The sequence below is a fragment of the Pipistrellus kuhlii genome, unplaced genomic scaffold, assembly GCF_014108245.1.
Source record: "Pipistrellus kuhlii isolate mPipKuh1 unplaced genomic scaffold, mPipKuh1.p scaffold_m20_p_6, whole genome shotgun sequence".
Classification (NCBI taxonomy): Eukaryota; Metazoa; Chordata; class Mammalia; order Chiroptera; family Vespertilionidae; genus Pipistrellus; species Pipistrellus kuhlii.
This window is the reverse complement of record NW_023425562.1, coordinates 31,539,567-31,563,155: the sequence shown is the minus strand read 5'-3', so window position 1 is coordinate 31,563,155 and position 23,589 is coordinate 31,539,567. Positions and strand designations below refer to the sequence as shown.

General features: G+C 41.8%; 1 protein-coding gene across 5 annotated transcripts in view; it reads right to left on the bottom strand.

The window, feature by feature from the left end:
- DLGAP1 (DLG associated protein 1) overlaps positions 1-23,589 on the bottom strand; it is a 572,027-nt gene that overhangs the window by 231,903 nt on the left and 316,535 nt on the right. For all 5 annotated transcript variants that reach the window (XM_036418494.2, XM_045574247.1, XM_036418496.2 and 2 more), the window contains exon 4: positions 2,145-3,233. In XM_036418494.2, coding sequence (XP_036274387.1) covers positions 2,145-3,161 — 1,017 coding nt within the window. In that variant the 5' untranslated portion in view covers positions 3,162-3,233. The remainder of the gene's footprint in view (positions 1-2,144; positions 3,234-23,589) is intronic.

The following is a 23,589-nucleotide window of genomic DNA, read 5'->3' as shown; positions in this document are numbered from 1 at the left end:
ATTTTACTAAAGAACATACATAATAGGTTTACTTCAAAGATTTTTGTTCTCCTTGCTCACCATTTTCATGCCCTTGGTTCCAGGGTTGTGCTGGGTATATAGGAAAGAACTACTCTGCATCACATACATCTAAGTCTAAATCTCAGTTCTATAATTTGCTGGCCACATATCTTTAGCTCACTTAATATTTCCAAGCTTTCGTTTCCTTTCTTGTAAAAACAGAGTATTATTATATCTAGCTCTCAAAATTATTATGAGAATTAATATGAAAAGGTTTGCCACAGCATTTGGTAAGTTTTCAATTAATATTAGTCTCTCTCTCTCTCTCTCTCTCTCTCTCTCTCTCTCTCTCTCCACTTTCACCACTTCTTGAGCTTTTTACTTCACAATGGCATAAAAAGAAAAGAGAAAAGAATTTTAGGTAGGAAGAACATAGGCAATTATGCAACACAATGGAAGCATTTTGTTACTAACAAAGCCTAGCTCCAGATGCATGTAAGTATCCTTCTTTAATCTGATATTTCTTATCTAATCTCATCACTATTTATTGAAGTCCAGTTTTTTTTTTTTTAATTACTCTATTTTTGCTGCTAGTCACAGAAACTTTATAGACAAAATATATTCTCAGGCTTCTATCTCATTATCCATTCTTTCTTCAAGACAGTCTTATCAAAGTATTTTATTCTCAGTGATGAATGAAATTTATGTGCTTAAGGCAGTTCTAAAGTTTTCTGATATAATTCCTATAATGGTCATTTCCATAAATAAAGAGGCATGGATTCTAGTCCTACCAGAGCCACACACTAACAGTACACCACTGAGTCTTTACCTTACTTTGAGTATAGTTTTTTTTATATGCTAAATGAAGAGGTTGGATTAAATGATTCCTTAGCTCTAATTTAGGCAACACACCATGTAATTGTGTAGTGTTTGTGAAAACTATCCACATGTTGGTGGCTTCTTCTGAAGTCTGGGTAAGGGCTCTGGCACTGACCTTGTTCACTGACTGCCAGCCTAGAATATTCTCAGGGTTTGTAGACGCATGCCCAATGGAACCAGTTTTGTCAGGAATAGAGCAAGATGATAAATTTCTCAGTGGAAGACTGTTTTTTCTAGCATTAATTCTTAAGATTAGAGTGGGAAATTATTATAATACAGTAAAAAACGTTTTAAAAAGATGGGGATAGTAGGAGAAAGTGGCCAAAAGACACTGTAACAAGGAAGACTATGAGGGTCATTCTTATGAAGGGTTGTGTCGTAGGAAAAATGACAATACTAGAGGAAGGTGGTAGGGAGGAGAAATACTCTTCCCTTCTTCTTTCTCTCCAGGTGAAATCTAGTTTAAGTGACTGGAGGGCAGTAGGAAAGCATGAGGAGGTTGTGGCAGAGGAGCAGCAGCCGGGGGTGGGTTTGTACGTGTGTGGGATTTACACGCTGACACTAATTGCATTTCATTGTGTGGATGCTCCCCGCTTTCCTCCTCCTCCTCTCTGCAGTCCTAGGTCTCTGCAGCTGTGCTTGTCAGGCTCCCAAACTGGCTCCAGCTCCACCTTCCCAGTGCTCAGGGCATTCCCTCATTCCCTGTGCCCCGGGCAGTGGGGGCTTAGGTAGGTAGGAGTGTAGTTAGTGCTGGTATTGGTGTGACAATTACAATGGTGAAGATAGATCAATTTCCCCAAACTAATAACTCCAAACAGAATTTCACAACTAAAAATAAAACAAACAAAAATAAATGAACAACTCTAGATAGACACAATTAAACTCCAAAATTCCAAAGGCCATTGTTGACTTTTGTAAAAAGGTGGATCTATTTTAAAATTCCGTGTAGGCTCCCCTTTCCTCTCCTCTCTATCCCACGATCCTTCAGACAAGAGAACACAGAACACGAATAACTCCTTGCCTTTAGGCGGGTGTGCTTTTCAAAGCACTTTGCTTTCTGGTAACTCAAGATTAACCAGATGAAGATGGTAGCAGGTTTGTTTCCTGATAAGAGCACTAGCCCTTAGACACAGAAATGTTAAAACAATTTTTTTTTTTTTTCATGCAGAAAATTCCCAAGAGAGCCAGTCCTAAGACCCAGGAGAAGTCACCATCCAATTAGCAGGTACAATTTCTGCACACCCACCACCCGACCGCAATGGTACCTGGAGGTACTGGCAGGAACGCTCTTGCTGGCACGACTCCGCCTTCACCATGGCCTGGTCCACGTTCACCGAGGCCTTCTGGTAGACCTCGCGGGCGCGGCTCACGGTGAGCGTGGATGACCAGGCGCTCTTCTTGAGGAGCGGCGCGTCCAGGCTGACGGGCAGGTGGGCGCAGGTGGAGCACTTGACGTCGTTGCTGCTGCGGGAGGCCTTGACCGCCTGCTCGCTGATGGTGTTGTAGGTCTCCACGAAGTACTGCGAGGCCGAGCGGTCGGGGCACCTGCCCATGGTCATCACGCCCGACGGGGAGTGGTAGATGCACATGTCGCTGTCCAGGTTGTCATCAGAGCTCCACCAACCCGGTGACGACGTGCTGGGAGAGGTGTTGGGCCGGGCCTTGGGCTCGGGGCGCCTCTCCTTGCTCTTGCTGCGCTTGCCATACCGCACGGTCTGGGTCTGCGCGTCGTCGGGGCTGGCTTTGCCCCCGTTGACGCTGCCGGGCCCTTTGGCTGGGCCCTCCAAGGAGTGCGACTTGGTGAAGAGCTTCTGGACCGAGTGCACCAGGTGGCGGATGCGGCCCGGGCTGTCGCTGCTGCGGTGCTCCAGGGCCGTGCGCTTGTACTGCAGCGTGTGGTACCCATCCCGGCCTAGCGGCAGCTGCCTCTCGAACTGGTCCAGGAGGTTGGGGGGCAGGCGGTTGGCCTTGGTGGCCAGGGTGCGGGGCACGAGGGCGGCACACTCGTCCTTGAGCTCCTGCTGCGAGGTGTAGTGCCGGCGAGGGAAGGTGCTGCTTGCCAGCGGGTCGCTGAAGGGGCCCGCGCACTCGGCCTGGAAGGAGTTGCGCTGCGTGTAGTACGGGTGGTCCGCCGGGTGGTGCTCCGGGTGCTGCTCCACGGGGCTCAGCTGGTAGGGCTTGCGGTGGTGGTCCTGGTGGTGGTGGTGGTGGTGGTGCGAGTCGCAGGCGGAATCGCAGGTGACCCCGTGGTGATGGCTGCGGCTGCCGGATAACCCTTTCATTGCGGATGGGGCGCAACCGCCGGGGTCATGGACACCCCGTGGTCAGGTGCCAGACCCGTCTCCCGCCAAGACCTGGGTGGGGGAGGGGAGGGAGGAACAGGAGGGGGACATGGTTATCAGGTCCTTTGGTAGATAGATACTGCTTTGTCTGGCGGTGCTGTCTGCTACTGTGCTTGTGTTCTGGCAGAAGAACTCATCACTCTCCCTGAAAGCAGTTGTAAGGCATTACTGGAAAAACTCTATTACCTCTGTAGGGCGGGGAAGCCGACTCGAATCAGCCATGGGGAGACTGTAGGGGTGAAAGCTAGTAAACCTGAAAAAGGAAACTATAGAAATGCTAAAATGATTTAAAATTATTTGAAAGGGACCCCTTTCCTCCTTCCTCCAAGATTCTAATAGCTGGCTGTATCTTCCCCTTGCTTCTCTGGCTTTATTCTTAACTGGATGTGACTGGGAATTCTAACTCACCGAAGGCTCACTATCTCTGGGAAGCCTCTGCCGACCCCTCTTTGCAGACAGAACTAGTTCCTCTCTGTGCTTCCCCACCAGCTTCTCTCTCAGCTTCAGCGGATTTGTCTCTGGCTTTCCTAGATCGCTTCAGTTCCTTGCAGACCCGCCTACCTTTAGGCACCTTTTTCTCCCTCTCCCTAGCACCAGGCAAGCCATGCGGACACATACAGTAAGCATCCCATAAATGCGAATAAAAATAAGTGAATAAATAAAGGAGTGTACTGGCACCTTATAACTCGAAGATATAACTTTCTATCTTCTGTCACATGCTTTCCCATTAGAATTCTGTAGTAACAATTACACCACACAAGCGCCCCTCCCCCACCACGGTAATCAGAGTTGATAAAAGTAACACTCTGGCAAATAAACCAGAGCTGTAGAGACAACCTGCCCCTATATTTCTGTCATCAAAGGGTCAACAAACCTAGAGCAGTTGAAGAAGGAATAAGCTTGAGTGGGTTAGCTTGAATAACGTGGCACCTGCTTGCTCTTCCCAGATTATAGGTTTCTGGTTAAATGTTTACAAACGATGGCAAGATGGCCAAAGGGAAGGTCCTGGAAATGTTCCTAAGGCCACGAAACACCTGGGCTAAGGTCAGCTCAGCCTCTGTGAGAAGTCCCTCCTGCAGATCCACTGTGGGAGCTCATTGGCTCCGAGCCCAGGCCTCCCCTTGGCTTTAGTAACAGGGGCTGCTGTTGCCCCAGGCAGAGGATTTTCTGACTCTAACAGTGTGTGTTCTCCAGTTGCTGACCAAGTTCTTATTGACAGCCCGAGTCTTACCCATCCAGCACCCAAAAAAGTGCTTGGCTGGCTGTTGGTGGGAACTCAGTATTTATTCAATAAATCAATGTATTAGTGCAAAATTTCCCAGAGTGGTCTGTACTGTGATTCAAGTCACATTTATTGAATGGAAAGAAGACTGTATTATAAGGGAAGGGCCAAGCCAAGGAAGGAAGGGACCATTTCACAAGCATTCCACAAACCAGTGGTTTTCAGAGTAAGGCAGGTGAATGGTCTTTGTGCCACTCCCCAACTCTTCACAACCCAGCAAAGACTATCCCACCTCGGTAAGTTCCAACTGCCTTAGAGTAAAAATTTGAAGGTTTTGCCTGGTCTCCTGTTTATATGATTGCCAAATAGAGGACAATCTGTTTGAATGAGAGAAAGAAGTTGACTCTGAAAAGGAAAATCAGGACTCACTAGAGGCCCGGTGCACAAAATTCATGCAAGAGTACGCCTTCCATCCTCCAGCTGCCAGCACCAGCTTCCCTCTGGCATCCGGGACCTGGGCTTTCCTCCAGACCTGGCTTTGTCAGGAAGGATGTCCCAAATGATGTCTGGTCTAATTAGCACATTACCCCTTTTATTATTATAGATAATACCCATGGATTAGGAAGAGCCTGTAAATTAAAACTTGCCCACTGAGGAGAGACTCATGAAAAAGGAAACTTAAGTATAAAATACTTTGGAACTGCTTTGTATTATATTATAACTCCAAGAATATGTGTGGAAAAAGGAATATCAGAAGGTTAAATACATGATTTTAGCAAAACTGTGGCATAAACTAATTTAGATGAAAAAATCCATTGTATGAGGAAGTCTATATGAAACAAGTCCTGTTGAGGACATTTTTGCCTTTTAAATATGGTTTTAAATATTTTAAAAAAGCACAAATAACAATCTAATAGGATTAGAGTCAGATAGAAAGCCTTATGATTACACATGGAAGAGGACAATGAAGAATGAGAGAAGGAGAAGCATCTCTACCTGCAAAGTGAGGTCTTACTCTTAAACTTCCTTCCCAGCATACTTTTTCCTGCCAATTCTTCCCCTTCCCTTCCCAATGAATGTAAGTGGCATCCATGGACCTCATTTGCTCCAGCCTGTGGTGTAACTGTGTATCTCTCCTGTGCAGAGTCCAGGGTTTGCTGTTGCAGACCTGAGCATGCACACTGCAGTCCCTACGGGCCAAAGAGCTTGTGAAGTGCTCAGAGAGACACCATCTCATCATGAAAAAGATACAAAAAAAAAAAAATTCTTATTATCGTCTGCATTCTTGGATAAGGAAGCTGCTAGCCCTTGAATTAGATTTTAAGTGGCTGTAAGAGATTTCTGAAAATAGAAAAGGAAATTTCTTTTCATACTTTCCCCTTTGAGTGTGGGCGGGGACTGTAGGTGAATGTGCCTTCATAACAGTTTCTATGATGATCCTCTCTTTTTTTTGGGGGGGTGTCTACCATGACTTTAAAATGATGTTTTGTTGTTCTCCTAAGTTTAATTTTGCTATCAGACAACATGTCCTGATTTTGGGATTGGAAAATTCTTTGAGTATATTGGATATCCTGAGATGAGCTCTGAGTGTGAGAGGGAAAGACGAAACATCAATGATGAGAGAGAAACATCTATCAGACACCTCCTGCATGTCCCACACTAGGGATCAAGCCCTGACTGGGAATTAAACCCTAACCTCCTAGATTGAAGCTCCACCACTGAGCCATGCCAACCAGGCAAGGCAAGACGTACCTGGTTTTCACGGACTTGCCACACCTGTAAAAATGATGACCAAAGCAAGAATAATGCAGCAAGGTAAAGGAAATTCTCAAGGTAGGTAATTTATTAGACCAAGGAAAAAACAGACCACATATTAGAAGATGCTGACAGCAGAAAAACAGTGTTGCAAAGCTGGCAACTCCTTATTTCATTTTGATTTCTGTGCATGTCTTTATTTAGATCTGCTGTTCTTGATTTTCTTTCTATGCAGAGAGAAGAGCCACATGGAGGGCTCCACTCTCTCTCTCAGTGAGGACTGGCAGCTTTAGAAAAGAACAATGACTAGCTTTAGAAAGAACAATGTGGGGAACCCCATCCAGGAGAACAGGGTTCTGGTTTGGGGTGACATCAGAAAGAAGAAATCTCCGTGAATTTTTTCAGGGTCAAGTGGCTTCTTTGGTTTCCCTCCATGAGACCTACCCATGCCAGGTTATAATAGACAACTAAAGAGAAAGAATGGATTCCCTGATTGAAGAGTATAAAATAATCCCAGAATAATGACTTTATTTCCCAGTCTCCCTAGATATGCATAGGTGACTACTTCTGACTAATGAAATACAATCTGAAATGGCATGTGCAATTTCTGGAAAGTGTCTCTGACATGAAGGACATACCCTTAATATCCCTTTCCCTGGCTGGAATGCAGAGCTGAAGGCTGGCTAAGCAGTGAGTGATCTGGTACATGAGGCAGAAGTAGTAATTGGAGCAGCACAGGGTAAAGGACCAGACCACAGTGGAGGACCAGTTCATCCCTGGATCTTGTTTAGGTGGGAGGAAACAGATCTTTATCTTTGTCTTTGCCACTGGTTTTCTGTTTTCTGACATTTCATCTGGACCTATTCCCACGTAAGATGGGTAGTGAGGACCAAATCCTGGAGAGCCTTTGTTTGTGACCCTGGTACAAAGGACCTCACTTTGTGGGTGGAGGTGCTCCATGAGAATGATTGAAAACAGATGGTGACATGGCCTTCCTCTATAAATATTTTTCTGGCTGTAGCTAGAGCCCAGATTTAGGTGTGGGGAGAGGCCAAGAACATCTAAAGAAGCAGTTACTTCTTGCTTGGGCAGTTCACTGGAGAAAACCAGAAGAGAGAATGGCCAGCTGGGGCTGTGCCTGTCTCAGGCTCCCTGCTCATACATGTGTGTTGCTGCCACAATTTAAACACATGACACTTTTTCCAGAAGAAAATTCTTTGTAACATGGATGCAGATTTTATTATCAATTTTTCCTCTATTAACAATAAGTCTCCATTTTATAAAGATTGAAAATGAAAAATCATATAAATGCACAGGCTTATGATTTTAAATAAAAATAATTTTAAAATAAGGAAATAGTTCTAATTAATATATTATTAAAACACAAAAACATGCCAATTTAAGGTAAAAAATAAACATAAAACTTAACAGAGGTTGACAATGGCCAAAAGCCCACTTTTCAGATATTTCCTGACCTTCTGAATTTGTGGCTGCAGTGGAGAGCTGAATGCCATTTTCTTTCACTTTTTTAAGCTTCCCTACTTGAAGGTTTACAGATGTTGTATACTTAAAAAAAAGTCATGTAAGTACCATTCGGGCACCTTTGAATAAGCACAGTCTGAAATATACTGGTTATATTGCTCTAAGTACAATGGTAAGCCATTTTCTATACATGGTATGTATTCTGGCTTGTTTTTAATATTAATTATGATCATAATCATCTGCAGTTAGAATTTGTTTGTGCATACCTCCTTCAATCAATCTGAGTCAGCTCCTGTAAATAAATGCCTCTGAAGCATTTTCCTTTCAAAAGATACGGTATTGTACAAGAAAACACACAACACAAATAACCAACAAAAAACCCTCAATAATATCCAAAACCTTCTTCAATTTGGTCACAGTAGGTAGTATAATTACAATTGGTTTGTTTTCACATAAAACCTTTAAAAGAGTGGTTTCATATCTGTTTTGAGCATAAATAGGTGAAAGATGGTGTTCCTTAAGAAATGGTTAGTAAGTCATGAATATTGGTGTATACCTATTGCTGGTTGAGTAAGATATCATTAGACTTTGGAGGGGATTTTTATGTGGAGATAATTGAGGAGGTACATTTTAAAACCTCATGATATTATTTTGAATTGACACAAGAGGAAAGGGGGCTGTCCTGACTCTATGTGACCTTGGAGATGTGCTCCCCATGGAATCGTTCCCCTTTAGATTTCTAGGAGAGTGTCTGATTATCTCAGCTATGCCCACAGTTGGATTCCTGGCAGTTGCTGAAAGAATGTGGTCACCGAGACCACACATGACAAATAGCTCTTAAGGTGGCACCCCATGGGCAGGGGGATACCCTTTCGTATGGGTGTAAAACAGATGTCAGCAGGATTTTCATACAGAAGAGCAAAAAGGTGTCTAATCTTGGGTGCTTGTAGGTACCAGTGATAGTTTTGAAAGAGGGAATGTAAATTCCCTCAATGTCTACTAAAAAAAAAAAGTTAGTTCAGAAAAACATGCAAGCCATTGACTAATCTAGGAGAAACAGGAATAAAGAAATCTATATATATAAAAGCCAAGCGACCAGAACACCAAAATGACTGGAATGACCAGTTGCTATGATGTCCCATGCAGCCAGTCAACTAGCCCAATTTGTCGGGGGTAGGGGGGGAAGCAGCCCTTGATCAGCCCCCCCACCCTGATTGGTGGGTGGGGCCAGCTGGCTAACCTCTTGCAGCCCCTCCCCTAGTTGGCTTAGGCTCCTCCCCCTAGCTGTCTCTTCCCCTGACTGGCCTTGCACAATCAGGGGCAGGACCGGCCAGCCAACCTCCCATGGATCCTCCACCCTGCTGCCTGGCCCAATTGGCTTTCGGGGGGGGGGGGGGGGGGGGGGGGGGGGGGGGGGGGGCGTGGTAGGGGAGCAGCCAGACTCCACCCATGCACAAATTTGTGCACTGGGCCTCTAGTGAGGATTTAATAAAATGAAAGAGATATAAAGATAGCCATGATAGAAAATGAAAAAAAATGCAAACACAATGGTAATCAAAACAACACAACAACATAATTTGAAAAAAAAAAAATAAGCTAAAATAGCCTCTGATGAAAGCTGAGTTATTTTTGTCTGTATCTCTCATAACTAGCTGAATAGTCTTGTGAACATGTTCTGGCACATTCTAGACAACTTGCTTCACATCCAGACTATATAGTTGATTTTTATGTTTTTGTTTTGCCTGAATCCAATGTTTTCCTCCCATAAATTCCCTTCTTTTTAAAATTTGTATTATTTTTAAAATAAAATTTAAGGAGTGTCTTATTGATTATTATTTATGTCTAGTTCAAGTAACTAAAAGAGTCAATTATTGGTCTTCTGTGGTTGTTGGCAAATCCAGGTTCTTTATTTTTAAAACGTTTTTATTGGATTTATTGGAATGACATTGCTTAAAAGTATATACGTAGGTTTAAGGTGTGCCATTCTATTAATATGATACATCATCTATATATTGCATTGTGTGTTCACTACCCAAAGTCAAGCCTCCTTCCATAACTATTTCTTCCCCATTTACCCTCTCTACCACTTCCCACCCCTTTCCCTCTGGTAATCACCATACCGATGTCTATGTCTATGAGTTGTTGTTGTTGTTTTTTGCTTAGTTCCTTGACCTTTTGAAAAAGGGTAAATTCCCTTCTTTTAAATGCTGTTGTTTTTCCTACTGAATGTGCTATACAAATTTACTTTACTGAGTGCCTATAGTGTGTCCTTATTGTGGTAGCTGTTCAGCTGACACCTGCTTTGGGGAATTTTTCCCCCTAATCGCAGCATCTGCTGAAAACATTCTGGCTGGGAACATTGAAGGCAATCACCACATCCTCTGAGCTGATTGAACTAGATTTGAAGACCCAACTCAGGGGTATCTATGCAGAGGCTTAGCTGAGCTAATCAGATGCTGGCTCCTGGAAACGTAAATGGAAATGTCCCTAGAGTCACTGAATCCTGGTGTTCTTATCTACAAGGTCAAGTAAAGGAAAGGGTCAGTGTTGGCACTGTGAGAAGCCAGAGCTATCAGAAAGTGTGGGGCAGAAGAAAGAGGGCCCTGCAGAGGAAGGTGTGAGATGGAAGAGAGAAGCAAACATGCAGAGGGAAGCAGATCTAGTCTCCATGTCACCCCAGGGGAAGAAACAGAGAGAAGCTGCCTAACAATCGTTTGGGTCTAGTCAGGCCCAGCTTCCTGTCCAGAGCTGAGAACCTGCAGTCATCTGTGGCAGAACCATGGAAGGCCCACAAAAGCATACTCATCCAAGGGGCCCTCCTGTCCAGCTGGGGCAATTGCAGGCTTAATAGAACCACTGCCAAAGTGCTCTATGACCCAGACAGGCCAGATGCGAGTCTGTCTCAGAAGTAGCGCTCTCAGAAATTGCTCAGGTGTCTTTATATAGTTCTTTTCCAGTTTAAGTATTTATTGCTTCAATAAACTACTTAAACTGATTCAGATTTCATATTCCCTCTTTCAAAACTATCACCGGTACCTACATGCTCCCATGAAAGAGAAGTGGTCAGATGGCACAGAGGGGGTGAGAGAAAGGGCAGTCCTGCAGCCAGCAATTTTCTTTTTATTGTGTGTTTTATAAAAAAAAATTTTTTTTATTTATTTCAGAGAGGAAGGGAGAGTAAGAGAGAGATAGAAACACCAATGATAATAGAGAATTATTGATCAGCTGCCTCCTGCATACTCCGAACTGGAGATCAATCCCACAACCTGGGCATGTGCCCTGACCAGGAATGAAATCATGACTGGTCAATGCTCAACTATTGAGCCATACTGGTTGGGCAGTCAGCCATTATCAATGTCCGGTGGAGGGTTTTTCCCCGTGTGAGTTTGGCCTTACCTGCACATGGCAATGGCTGCTATTGATGGGAATTAGATTTGCAATTCCTCAAGCACCACTCTTTTCTTCTGCTTCCATCTGCACATAATTTTTAAAGGGCCTGTGTTCACTCTTCACCTAAATAGCTTTGTGACTATTAGAACCAGTCTCTCATTCCCCACTAAACTTCTACATCTAATCGTAAATTTTAAACAAGCAAATCCTTCACCACTAAACTTTCTGAGTGTTAGAGAGGAAAACATAATGACATTCATTGTCCTTATGTTAAATCATTTAGCTTTGATAGCTAAAGTCGTTTAGTTTTGATAGCCTGGAAGACAGAAGTCAATATACTCTTGAAATGTACTGGACATGAAGTCAAATCAAATCAATATACATGAACTTATGTCAACATTTATTTATTAAATAACTATTGTTTACATGTACTGAGTACTGGAAAGAGAATTACAGATTTTTAATATCCCACCCTCAACTTCCTATATCTCAAATTTTCTCCTTCCCTTACTCCCACATCCACTGCTCTCAAGCAACTCCCATGATAATTTCTTCTGTTCTCTGGTTCCTCAACTCCTCCCTCTTCTTTAGTACCATTAGCCCATCTGGTCTAACTCCCTTCCCTTGCCAGCCTAGGAGACATATCACACCAAACATTCTTTGTTATTCCGCTCAGCTCCCTGCTCTGTGACCTTTCTGCCTCATCTTTTCTGTACTATGTCAAACCAAGGACAGATGCCACCATCTTTCTATCCTCCTACATGGGGGGCTGCTGAGTGTCACTGGGAATGAGACTGGTGCTATGACAAATTCCCTGTGTCCAATCTCAGCTCTGTTCCCGGAGCTGATTAGGAATAGTCTCATGCTTCTGTTCATGCTATTCCAAGTTCTTGGTTCCACTCATTATTTCTCATCTGGACTTGGTTGGAAAAACAAAGACCAATAAATACTTGCGAATAAAAAAAGGCATGGTCCCTCTACCTCTAGTAACCATAATAATTACAAAATTTTTGAGCATCTATATACCAGGCACATGTTGACAACTTCAAACAATGTATGGTAGGGACTATTCTCTGGATAAGAAAACAAACTACTAAAGATTAAATAACTTGTATGAAATCATACAGTTAGTAAATTTTGAACATGGCATGCTCTTAACCACTAGGCCTTAATGACTTTGTTTCACCACCTTTAACACAGACACTCTGCAGTTTTTTTCACAATGCTAACAATATGATTTGTAATGTGAGCTTTGCTATCTGATTGTGCCATTCTATAAATTCTTCCCAGACTCCCCACACACTTACGATATAATCTAAACATTCCCAGAGCAGAGATCTTCATGTTCTGCTCCCTATCTACAAGAGAGCCTTGTCTCCTGTCACCCCACCCCTTACACCAGCAACACTGGCCTCTGTATTCTTCCCCATATGCCATGTTCTGTTTGTGCTTCCTGCTCTCTCAAATACTGACTTCCATTCACTGAGCAAATTCTTATTCCTCCCGCCAGAGGAGGTACAGATATAGCCTCCTTTTAAAATAGTCCCTGTGCTAAAGAAAACATGGAAATGAGAGGCTTCATCTAATTTACAAACTAGTCTAAGAAAAAACCCACATAAATGTGAAACAATCAGGAAATAATATATCAAAATCTAATCAAGCAAGCACTAGATTTTATGGTATATGTTACCCCAAGTAAAAAGCCTTTGAAAAAAACAAACAGTTCTAAAAGGTGCAAAAGTTAAGGAATGAAAGACATTTCAATTTAGAAGGATTAGAGAGTGTAGGGAAGCACATTCTTCAGAGATAAAGTTCTTAGGACAAAGTGCAGTGCATGTCCTAGTGTAAGTACTCCATCTCTCCTTGGGCTTTTTTAATGCTACTCTGCTTTCATCTTTGTTGATACTTCCATCCAAATGGAAGCCAGATCATCTGAGAGCTGTAAACCTGACTTAATTGTTAAGGTTCCTTTCCCTCAACTTCTCTTTTATAGTAAGCCACTGGCCTGTCGAAAGGAATTATAAGAAACAGGTATTCATGCTTGCATGGCTGTTATTGTTGGATGTTATATATTCCACAAAAAAAGTGTCTTGTGAATGAGGCATCATAGAGGATATACCCCTCTAGTTTTAGTATTAGCAAGGCTGTGTGTTTAACGACTGCCATTTAATCTCGCCAGTTCTATAGCTCTTAGAAGCTGAATACATTTCCACTTAGGCCTTGAATACCAGGAAGTTTATTGGCAAATTTCTGACAAAACACTAATGGTTTTATTTCCCCCCCTCACACACTTTTATTCTACTTTCATTAGCTTTACTTTGGCAATATACTTTATCCCTTTTCATTCTATATAATAAAAGCGTAGAATGCAAATGGTCCCCTCAAACAGGAGTTCATCTGGGAGTTTGACCAAGGGTTGAGGCAGGCTGGGGAAAGGGAGGGAGTACCTGGCCAGGAGCTGGTAGCCTGATTACTAGTGCACAAATTTCATGCACCGGGCTTCTAGTATCTATATAATCTAGTAAAACAGTTGTGAAAAAGATGGAGTGGGGGTGACAAGTCTATATCTATCTAGGTATCTCTTTATTTTGCAAAATATAAAATGTTAATCTATCTTTTCTCTTACTTGATACTATCAATTAACTACAACAATGATTCTCAAGCCTGAGTGTGTATAAGAATCAGCTGGAGGGCTTAAGACACAGGTTGCTGGACCCCATCCTAAGCCATTCTAAGAGTTTCTGGGGTGGTTTCCAAGAGTCTGCATTTCCAACAAATCCCCTAGCGATGTTGATGTTGGTCCAGCTAAATGGAGAGAATGAGACTCTCTATTTCTTACATCTGTGATTCTTTCTGAAATGCACATCTTCCTTCCTCCACTATTCTAAACTCGTATTTTTCCTTCAAAGACCCAGCTCCCTTGTCACTTTTTTTGTGATACATTTGTTGTATCAGTAGGCAGAGTTAACAACCACTAGAAATGCCTGTATTTGATTTTCTTATATGCATATGTTTCTCAGTAGACCCTGAGAGATTCTAGTAGGCATAGAGAGCCTCACTCTTTTACATATCCCTATTTCCTGGGAAAAGTCCTCCACACTGTTCATCAATAATGAGCTTTATAATCTCTGAAAACTATAAAAGCTAAACCACATGAAAGAACTTAGGAGTTGGTTGCCTAGGAATAGTGGCCTCTATGCTCCCAGCGACCATCTAATCTTGGGTTGGGCAAAGAGGTTGATTCATCACAGGGTGTAGCTCTGACAGGGGAGAAGGATCTGACACCTGACCCACAGCCTCTTGGATCCCCATATGTGGCAATATTTCTACCTATGTTGGGTATTTCCGACCATATTTTAACATTTCTGCTCAGCCTAAGAAATCTCCCCTTAGTTTTGTTTTCTCAGAAAATAAAGGTAGGTTGTTATGCTTGTTCTCGGCAACTCGAGGTAAGAAACCAGCCCACACATGGAGTAGGAATTAAATTAAACCCTGGGACTTGAATTTAATTTCCAAGTGATAATGAGCTGAGGGAGAAATCTAAAAGGAATGCCTCAAGCTCTCAATTGGCCAATCATATCCTAGAATGTCCACAGTACACTAGATTTTCCTTCTTGCGCTATGCAGTGTTCATTTGTGTAATACCTATTTTCCTACTCAACTGAGCTTTCTGGGTACAGAAAGTGAAGGTCTGCATTCCCAGTGCCCAGCACACTAGCTGGTCCAGAGCAAGGTATCCTAGTATTTGTCATTAAATGGCATAGTGAGAAAATCATTTCCATTTCAATTCTCTTTCATTCCATTTAGTTCTGTCAAAGTAGAAAAAAAAAAAAATCTAATTCTTGATGTTATGTTTTTAATACCTCTTCTAGCCTTTCCTCCCTTTTAAGCATCTACCTAAGTGAGCAACTTGTTTTGCTTTCCTTGTTCTTATTTTTAAGCTAACTTCTACTGGAGGCAAGGTAAATGGAAGTGACATAAAGATTCTTATAAAAATGTTTAAATTAAAAGTGAGTCTATTTTTAGAAAAGTATGAACTAAAAAACAATGCCAACAAAAGTGGGTATCATAAACATCATGATGGTGGGATATAAATGATGGGTGTTTAGAAAACACACAGCAGGTGCTCACTAAATGTTAGTTTAATAGATAACATGTCTGTTTCTTGCATCTTCTCTCTTTCTCTCTCTTTCTCTGTCTGTCTGTCTCTCTGTTTCTCTCTCTCTCTCTCTCTCCCTCTCTCTCTCTCTCTCTCTCTCTCTCTCTCTCTCTCTCTCTCTCTCTCTCTCTCTCTCTCATTTTCTAGACACCTGAATATGCATGAATTTGCAAGGTTTTCTAATAGAAGGGCCCAATTCTATCATCATCATCATCATCATCATCATAATCATCTTTAATTTCTGTTCTGTTTATTTTATATAGTACTTTCACTAGCATTAGAAAAATAATAAATCAAGACAGTTGAAATGTATGTACATAAGAGCAGGGACTAAAGAACTAATAAAGATCATTTGGAAATCACCTCTATCAATCCAATACTTTATACAACATTCTTTCTTTCCTTCTTTCTTTCTTGGGAGATCAGAAGAGACAGGGAAAGACAGAGAAAAACACCGATGTGAGCACATCAATTGGTTGCTGTCTGCATGTGCCTGGACCAGGGCCCAGGCCGGGATGAGATTGAAACCAAGGTATATGCCCTTGACCAAAATTGAACCCAGGACTCTTTCGTTTGCAGGTCGATGCTCTGTCCACTGAACCAAACCAACTAGGGCCAAATTTCTTTATAATTACGAAGTTTAGTGGTGGTCATTATTTGGTGCCAAGGAAAATATCAAAGAAGGTTCTGGTAACTGTCTATCCCCTTCTTAATGTTGTCCAAGATTTTGTCTTTTAAAAATAATTCCAATTGCTTCTCTGGCCATTTCCAACACCATTTGCCTAAAAGTATCACTGAGTCCATGATGCAGGGACCCAGCAGAAGAATAGATTTGGAGTTAGAAAGGACCATAGAAATTCCCCAAGGTATGTTCTGTGGATCTCTAATCCTAAGAGAGATTCCATGAAGTAAAAAACAACAACACAAATATTTGGTGCAATATGCTTAAGGAAAGCTGTTAATAATACCCTTTCTTTAGAGATTTGAAACACCTGTTATAGCTTATTACAGGCTGTGAAGTGTTGCAGTTAAGAAACCTTTTAACATTTTACCCAGCATTTTGTAAAATTGTCTGGTCGCTGACTTTTTGAAGACTATTTCTTGCCACTTCTCAAAAAACATACCAGAGGAATTGCTGACCGCTAAGTCCCTCATTTCACAGATGGAGAAATTGATCATGATTCCCTCTTTTTACCTAAACCACTTTTACCCACAGGAATCTTGTGTAAGTATGACTAACAGGTTTTTGAAGTGGAAGATGCCTATATTTTTAAAATAAAAACTGATCTCTAGGAAGTTTAATCGATTTATTCAAAGCCACCAATTAACCAGTGTCTGTGTCTAGAATTTAGAATTTCCTCAACTTCTGTTTTCTTCTTCCCCCATGAAAAAAGGGCTTTTTCCAGTAGATAAGGTCGCTTGTTAGAAATTATTACAGCCTGCACTTTGTTTTATCTTATGGTGAGTTCCCCCCTGCCCTCCCCCAAGTAGAGTAAAACCTTTTCCACAGAATTCTCCCTCATCCACTTCCCAGCTTAATGGAAACTCTTCAGTTCTCTCTGAAAACACAGACAGGCTGCCCAAGGCACAGTACTCACACAGTAAAGTGACTCTAGAGCTTCTTTAGACTTCCCCTCAAATCTATTTATGTTAGCTATTTGGAATCACAATTATGTAATTTAAATAAATATTATAAAGAGTGTTGAAGTAGGAGTGCAGAAGAGTCGTTTCTCCAAAAAGTTACACAAAGAGTTGTGTCTCTTTAAATTTAGCAGGTATCAGAATCACCTGAAGTGCTTGGTAAACCAACCTGATTCAACCAGCCAGGCATCTGAGAACTTGCATTCTATCAAGTGGCAGGTGGTACTGATGCTCTAGGCCCAGGGACCCTCTTTGAGAACAAACCACCACTGACCTTCCATGGTGATGCACTAATCTAACATTAAGTAATTTTCCACTGCTGGCATATGCTGAGCCAGAAAAATAAATATTATCACTTGACCTCTGTGGCAGCCCAGCTGCTAAAGGAGAGAAGAGAAAGAAATGCAGTCATCTCTAGGACATCTTGAGTTGAAATTGGCAGGACCAGACACAGGAGAGAAGAAATGTAGACATAAGAGAGTTTAGAGACCCGGTGTATAGTTTACAAAATTGACCGCAGAATAGAGAGCTTGAAGGGCAATGCTATTCTATAGGAGTGTTTTCTTAGGGAGGAAAGCAGTGATATCAGAGATAAAAACCCTCATTTGGAGATGAGAGAGAGGAGTTGAAAGGTGACAAAAGGAGAGGCCAGAGTTTCTGATCCATGTTTGATTAAAAGTATAGTAAGAAATATGTAGCTTCCTTATTGATCCAGTATAAAAGAAATCCAGCAGGATGTTCTATTCTACTCGATCCTGTGCCACCCTACCTGATTCTATTTCATTTTAAAATACTGACTATGGCCGAAGCTGGTTTGGCTCAGCGGTAGAGCGTCGGTCTGCGGACTGAAAGGTCCCAGGTTCGATTCCAGTCAAGGGCATGTACCTTGGTTGCAGGCACATCCCCGGTAGGGGGTGTGTAAGAGGCAGCTGGTTGATGTTTCTCTCATCGATGTTTCTAGCTCTTTATCTCTCTCCCTTCCTCTCTGTAAAAAAATCAATAAAATATATTAAATAATAATAAATAAAATAAAGAGGCCATTCCCTAGAAAGTACGGTGAGCAGCCTTCATTTAAAAAAAAAAAAAATACTGGCTATGAACACTGCATTATTCCTTGACTCACATTTCAGAACACAGTGTGGATATAATGACTGGTGCTGCCATTATAGAAGGCTCATTGCTGACCATATCAACATCTAGGCAATCAATAGAAACACAGAGAAGAGATAGGTCTGGGAACCTCCCAGATCTCCTGCCTGAGTGACAAGTTGGAAAGACAAGTCGACACTGAAAGCTTCATATTGGGGTTTGATTCACGCTGTCATCGGTGAGGGCTGACTTGGTGAACGAGTGACCTCCGAGAGCCCCTCCCTCCTTGGCTGGGGAAGGAAGGAGCAGAGGATGGTTTCCGAGCGGCTGTGGAAGTGCTGCCCGAACCACAGGCGCGTGGCTGGGGCGTGGAGGACACAGGCACCATCAGAGGCTGCGGATGGACCACAGGTGCGGGCAGCAACAGGCAGCAGAGCGGGCCCGAGGCCAGGCAGGTGCCGCCACTTCTCAGCTAACACAAAGGACGAGGGCGCAGGAGCAGAAGCTTGGAGACCAGGGAGGGCAGGCTCTGGGGAGCCAGCCCGGCTCAGAAGGCTGGGTACGCTTGCCAGCCCAGCGAGAATGTTTAGTTTGCCCAAAGTTCCATCCAAAAGGCAGAAGAACCTTGCCCAGAGGGACTGTCACCTTGGCGGAGCCAGTGTTCCACGTTCTCGGTCTTGACTAGAGTTGGGGTCTCGGAGGTAAGCTTACTTTGCTGCGGAAACTCAGGATAGCTACGTTGCCGCACATCTGATTTGTGACTGCAGGCCTGAAACCTGACATTCGAGCATGGAAAGAATTTTTGGTGCATGAACGCGACATGCGGTTCCTACTGTTATTTTTAACACTTAATTCGTGCCAATGTTCTAGACACTGTACCGAACACTGAATCTGACAAGGTTCCCTGCTCACTTGGCTCACGGGCAGCATGAGAGGAACACAGCCTACCCAGCGGCAGTGTGTGGGGGGAGGGATACGGTGAGTGTGAGTGGGACGCGCTTGGGAAGTAGAAATAATCTCAGGACATATTTAAAGGTAATTGCCATAGGGGCTGAGAGCTCTGCACTCACACGCCGCTGATTAAACACCTCAAAAATAGTCTGTAACCATAGGATTTTGCTCTTCACTCTGCTTGGCTGCGACTCAGGGTCTTTGGCAGCGCTTCTGAAAAATGAGTGTTTCTGGCCTCCATTCCTGAAAGCCTGAGATTTGTCGGGGCCAGAGGAGGCTGCTGTGCAGCTCCGATGGGCAGCTACTGCCACAGGGTTATGTGTGTTTTGATAGCTGCTCGATCTGCGTGCGCCTGGCTATTTATGTGGCATTCTTGAGAGGACAGAAATGACTGTTCTAGGCTCTCTCAAATATGTTTCTAGTGAGAAAACATCCTTACATATATTATGAAACCTCCAATTCTGCATTAATTAGAACACACTTTAAAATTTTTGTTGTGAATTTTCACCGGAGGATATTTTTTTCTATTGATTTTTTTAGAGAGGGAGTGGTAGGGACAGTGAGAGAGACCTATCAACATGCCATACCGGGACAATGGATTGAGCCTGAAACTGAGTGCTCCTGACCGGAATTGAACCTGTGACTCTTCAGTTCGAGGGCCAATGCTGTAACCACTGAAAAAAACGAGCTAGGGCTAGAACATGCTTTTAATAAGCTACTCCTTAATCTTGAATAATAGATGTTATGAGGCATGTTTGTTTTTAAGATGCTTAACCCACAGTAATGGCCTCATTAACCTTGTTCTTCGTGGTTCTGGTGGCAGGGTGTGTGTGTTCAGGGAACCCTAGCTTGTGTGCTGAAATCGGTAGGTAAAAAAAGTATGCTAACTGGAAATATGGCAGTGGTAGGAGGGAGCACAGTTAGAAACGAACTTCTCTCTACGTTGGACAATCTAACATTGGTAATATTGTACTTTTGCTACAGAAGGCAAAGCGTGGTAAAAGTAGTTTGTGTCCTAAACAGTTGAAACTAGTTGGTGAAAACATCTCCTAAGTTTTTACCATAAGCATTGAAGACTTGTGAGATTCATGTCATACAGGGTTTTAGCAACTAAGTTCTCTTATTCAAGATTTAAGATCATATAAGCCAAACAATGGGGTGGAAATAGAGGTTTCAGTCCTTGGCTAGCGATACAGTTAATTTGCACTTTTGTATCAAAGTGCTGTTATTGGTTACTACTATCTTGGCAAACCATTAATTATAGTTTTATTTTTTCCTCTATTTTATATTAATTGCCATTTATCCCCCTTACACTCTTCTACCTCCACTTATCCCCTTCCCTTAGCCATTACCACACTGTTGTTCCTACCCATGAGCTCTTCCTTTTTTCTTTTTTGCTCAATTGCTCAACCTCCCCCCAATTAACACCTCCCCCCACACACCATCGCTCTTCACCAGAGTTGTCTGTCTGCTCTCCATCTATAGTCTGTCTCTATTTTGCTTCTTATTTCAGTTTGTTCATTCAATTCCACATATGAGTGAAATCATATGGTACTTGTCTTTCTCTGACTGGCTTATTTTGCTTAGCATAATGTTCTCCAGGTTCAACCATGCTGTCCCAAAGGGTAACATTTTCTTCCTTTTTACGGCTGAGTAGTATTCCATTGTGTAAATGTACCACAGCTGTTTCATACACTCATCTGATGATGGACACTTGGGCTGCTTCCAAATCTTGGCTATTATAAATAACATGGCAAGACTGAGTTTTAAAAGGGACCAATTCTCCAGTAGTGACACAAAAAACCCTGGATACTAGTTTGTTGACATTATTGACTATGGATCTTTTCTTGCTCTTGATTTTTACTGATTGGCGATAAGTAGTTTGTGTACTTACTACTACACAAACTACTTATTTTGTGTAGTAGTAAGTACTCCTATTTCACAGAAATAGCATTTGAATAAAAAGAGAAAACATTGGACTTAGAGCTTTATAGATTTCTCTTGCCCTTAATCCTTCCAGTATAGTATTAATAGTGGGTGAATTCCTGGAACAGCAGGGACCATCTGCTTCATTTTTGGCATCTCCTTGGTGTATGACATACAGAAGGTGTTCAGATATTGTTGACTGCCTACCTTACAAGACTCCTGTGATATAATTTCACCTTTCTATTTACTTGGAATGCTGAAAAAAGAACCTCAGTGTAATTAGATATTCCATACACGTTTTTCCCTTGCCTAGATGTCTGACACTATTGTGTTCAACTCGTTTTGAGTTTTCTAGAAGAAATGTAGTTTTCCTTCCTGTTTTTAAGGTGACTTAAATTCAAGGCTCATACTGATAAACTGCAGCTTTCCTGACCTAGCATTATTTCTGATAGGTTCTGGAGAATGCACTTGCAGTAGCCTAGAAAATAGAAGTAATCATTTACTACATTTTCATGGTTAAAAACTTTTATAAGTTAGTGGTTGGATTATAAAAACGTCATTTCAATAAATGTAGCCATCTAGTATTCCTACCTAGTATTAAAAAACAATTAAAATGTCTTTCAAATGAGCATGTGCCATTATATCCTTTAAATTCTAAAAAGACACAAACAAGTAATTTGGAAATGTTATTTTTTTAAAAATATATTTATATTTTTTATTGACTTCAGAGAAGAAGAGAGAGGGAGAGAGACAGAAACATCAGTGATGAGAGAGAATTATTGATTGGCTTTCTCTTGCACATCCCAAATTGGGTATCAAGCACACAACCAGGGCATATGCCCTGACTTGGTATTGAACCATGACCTCCTGGTTCATAGGTTGATGCTCAATCACTGAGCCATACAGCCAGGCTGGAGATGTTATTATCCACAGAATAGCTCCCACCCCCTGTCTTACACCCCTGTTTTCAAAGAAATAAAAATATAATACATTTACTGGCAATTTCTGTGTTGCTATTAGTTACAACAGAATGAGAGTAAATTGAATTTTAGTGATTTTAAGACAAAGAATGAAGAATGGAATTTGATTTTTTTTTAAACCAAATAGTTTCAGACCAAAAATTTCATGCATTAATTCCTGCTTCTTATAGGCCAAATTCAAATTTGATAACCACTTAGAATGAAATGCAACATTTGGGTAGGTGATTTCAGGTGGACTATAGTATCTTCTTAGTGCACTCTAGGGCAATTAACACTCTCTAAATGACTGCTTGGAATATGTGCAAAATTGGTGACCAGAAATCAATGCCATCTGCTAGCACCTGCCTCTGTAGCATTCAGGGGATGTTGATTATAGAGCTGTATTTCTAGCAAGCTTCAGGGGAGTGACTCATCTCCTCTCTCAGACAGAAATGAAGGATTGAGAAAGGATACCTCATTTTCTAAATATATAAAAATATTGAAGAAAATTAGAAGGAATCTTTCTGATGCCATCCGTGGTGTCTAAAATAACATAAATGCCAAGAGGCTGGGTGGAAGTGAGAGAAAATGTCTACAAAACCTGCAAGGATGATTACTTGGCCGGAAATCAGGAGTCATAGCTCTAATCCTGGTTTTTGGCTCACACATTGCTTGAGGATAAGGCATTTAAACCCTCCAGAGTTTGATTTTTTCCAGCTGTGAGCTGAGAAAGCCTTACCTCAATTAGATGAGTACAAATACAGCAAATATGTAACTCCTATTGCAAAGTTCGTGATGGTAAATGCCTATCAGGGAAACTTGCTTTCTCTCTGAAGACAAAGTTTCCTGGGCATTTACTTTGGAGCACAATTGAGACATCTAGCTTTATGTGTAGTGTGCAGGCCTTTAGGATGAAGGCTGGCTCTTACACATATTTGATTATTCTTAGTACAGTGGTTGGCTTATCTGCAGTACTCAAATATTGAACTGAGTTAATTTTGCATGCATTATCTCAAAAATGAAGGGGAAAAATCCTTTTCTCTGATGGGTGAGGGTGTGACAGATAGTAATCATGCAAAGAAAGTTAAAGTTGGATCCTTATTAAAAACAAGTTTTTTTCTTTATCCCCCATAATATGAATGAATTTCCCTTCATTTTATATGGAGAAATTTACTCCTAGACTCTGTCAGTAGATGGATTAGAATACTTAGATGATGGTTGCTCACTTTTTAAAAAACATATATATATATATATATATATATATATATATATATATACATATATATATATATATATATATATATATATATTATTGATTTTGTACAGAGAGGAAGGGAGAGAGAGATAGAGAGTTAGAAACATCGATGAGAGAGAGTCATTAATCAGCTGCCTCTTGCACACCCCCTACTGGGGATATGCCCGCAACCAAGGCACATGCCCTTGACCAGAATCGAACCCGGGACCCTTCAGTCCGCAGGCCGATGCTCTATCCACTGAGCAAAACAGGTTTCGGCAGTTGCTAACTTTTAAGTTGTCCAATAACTAGAGTATTGCTCATTGTGGGGTATATAGTGATTTGATGTGTTATAGCTAACAGAATCACCCAACGAGAAAATTACTTAAATTTGCAGTTCTTCAGATGGCAGTTCCAGTCCCTTTCCTACTGATTTGCTTGATGGCTCTTCTGTGAAAATTTTGGCAGGAATTGAAATAAATCCTGATTCCTTTTACTGGACCATAGTGGGGCTGCCAAAGAGGCTAAGTGATAGCATCTACTTAGTTGCTACTGACTCA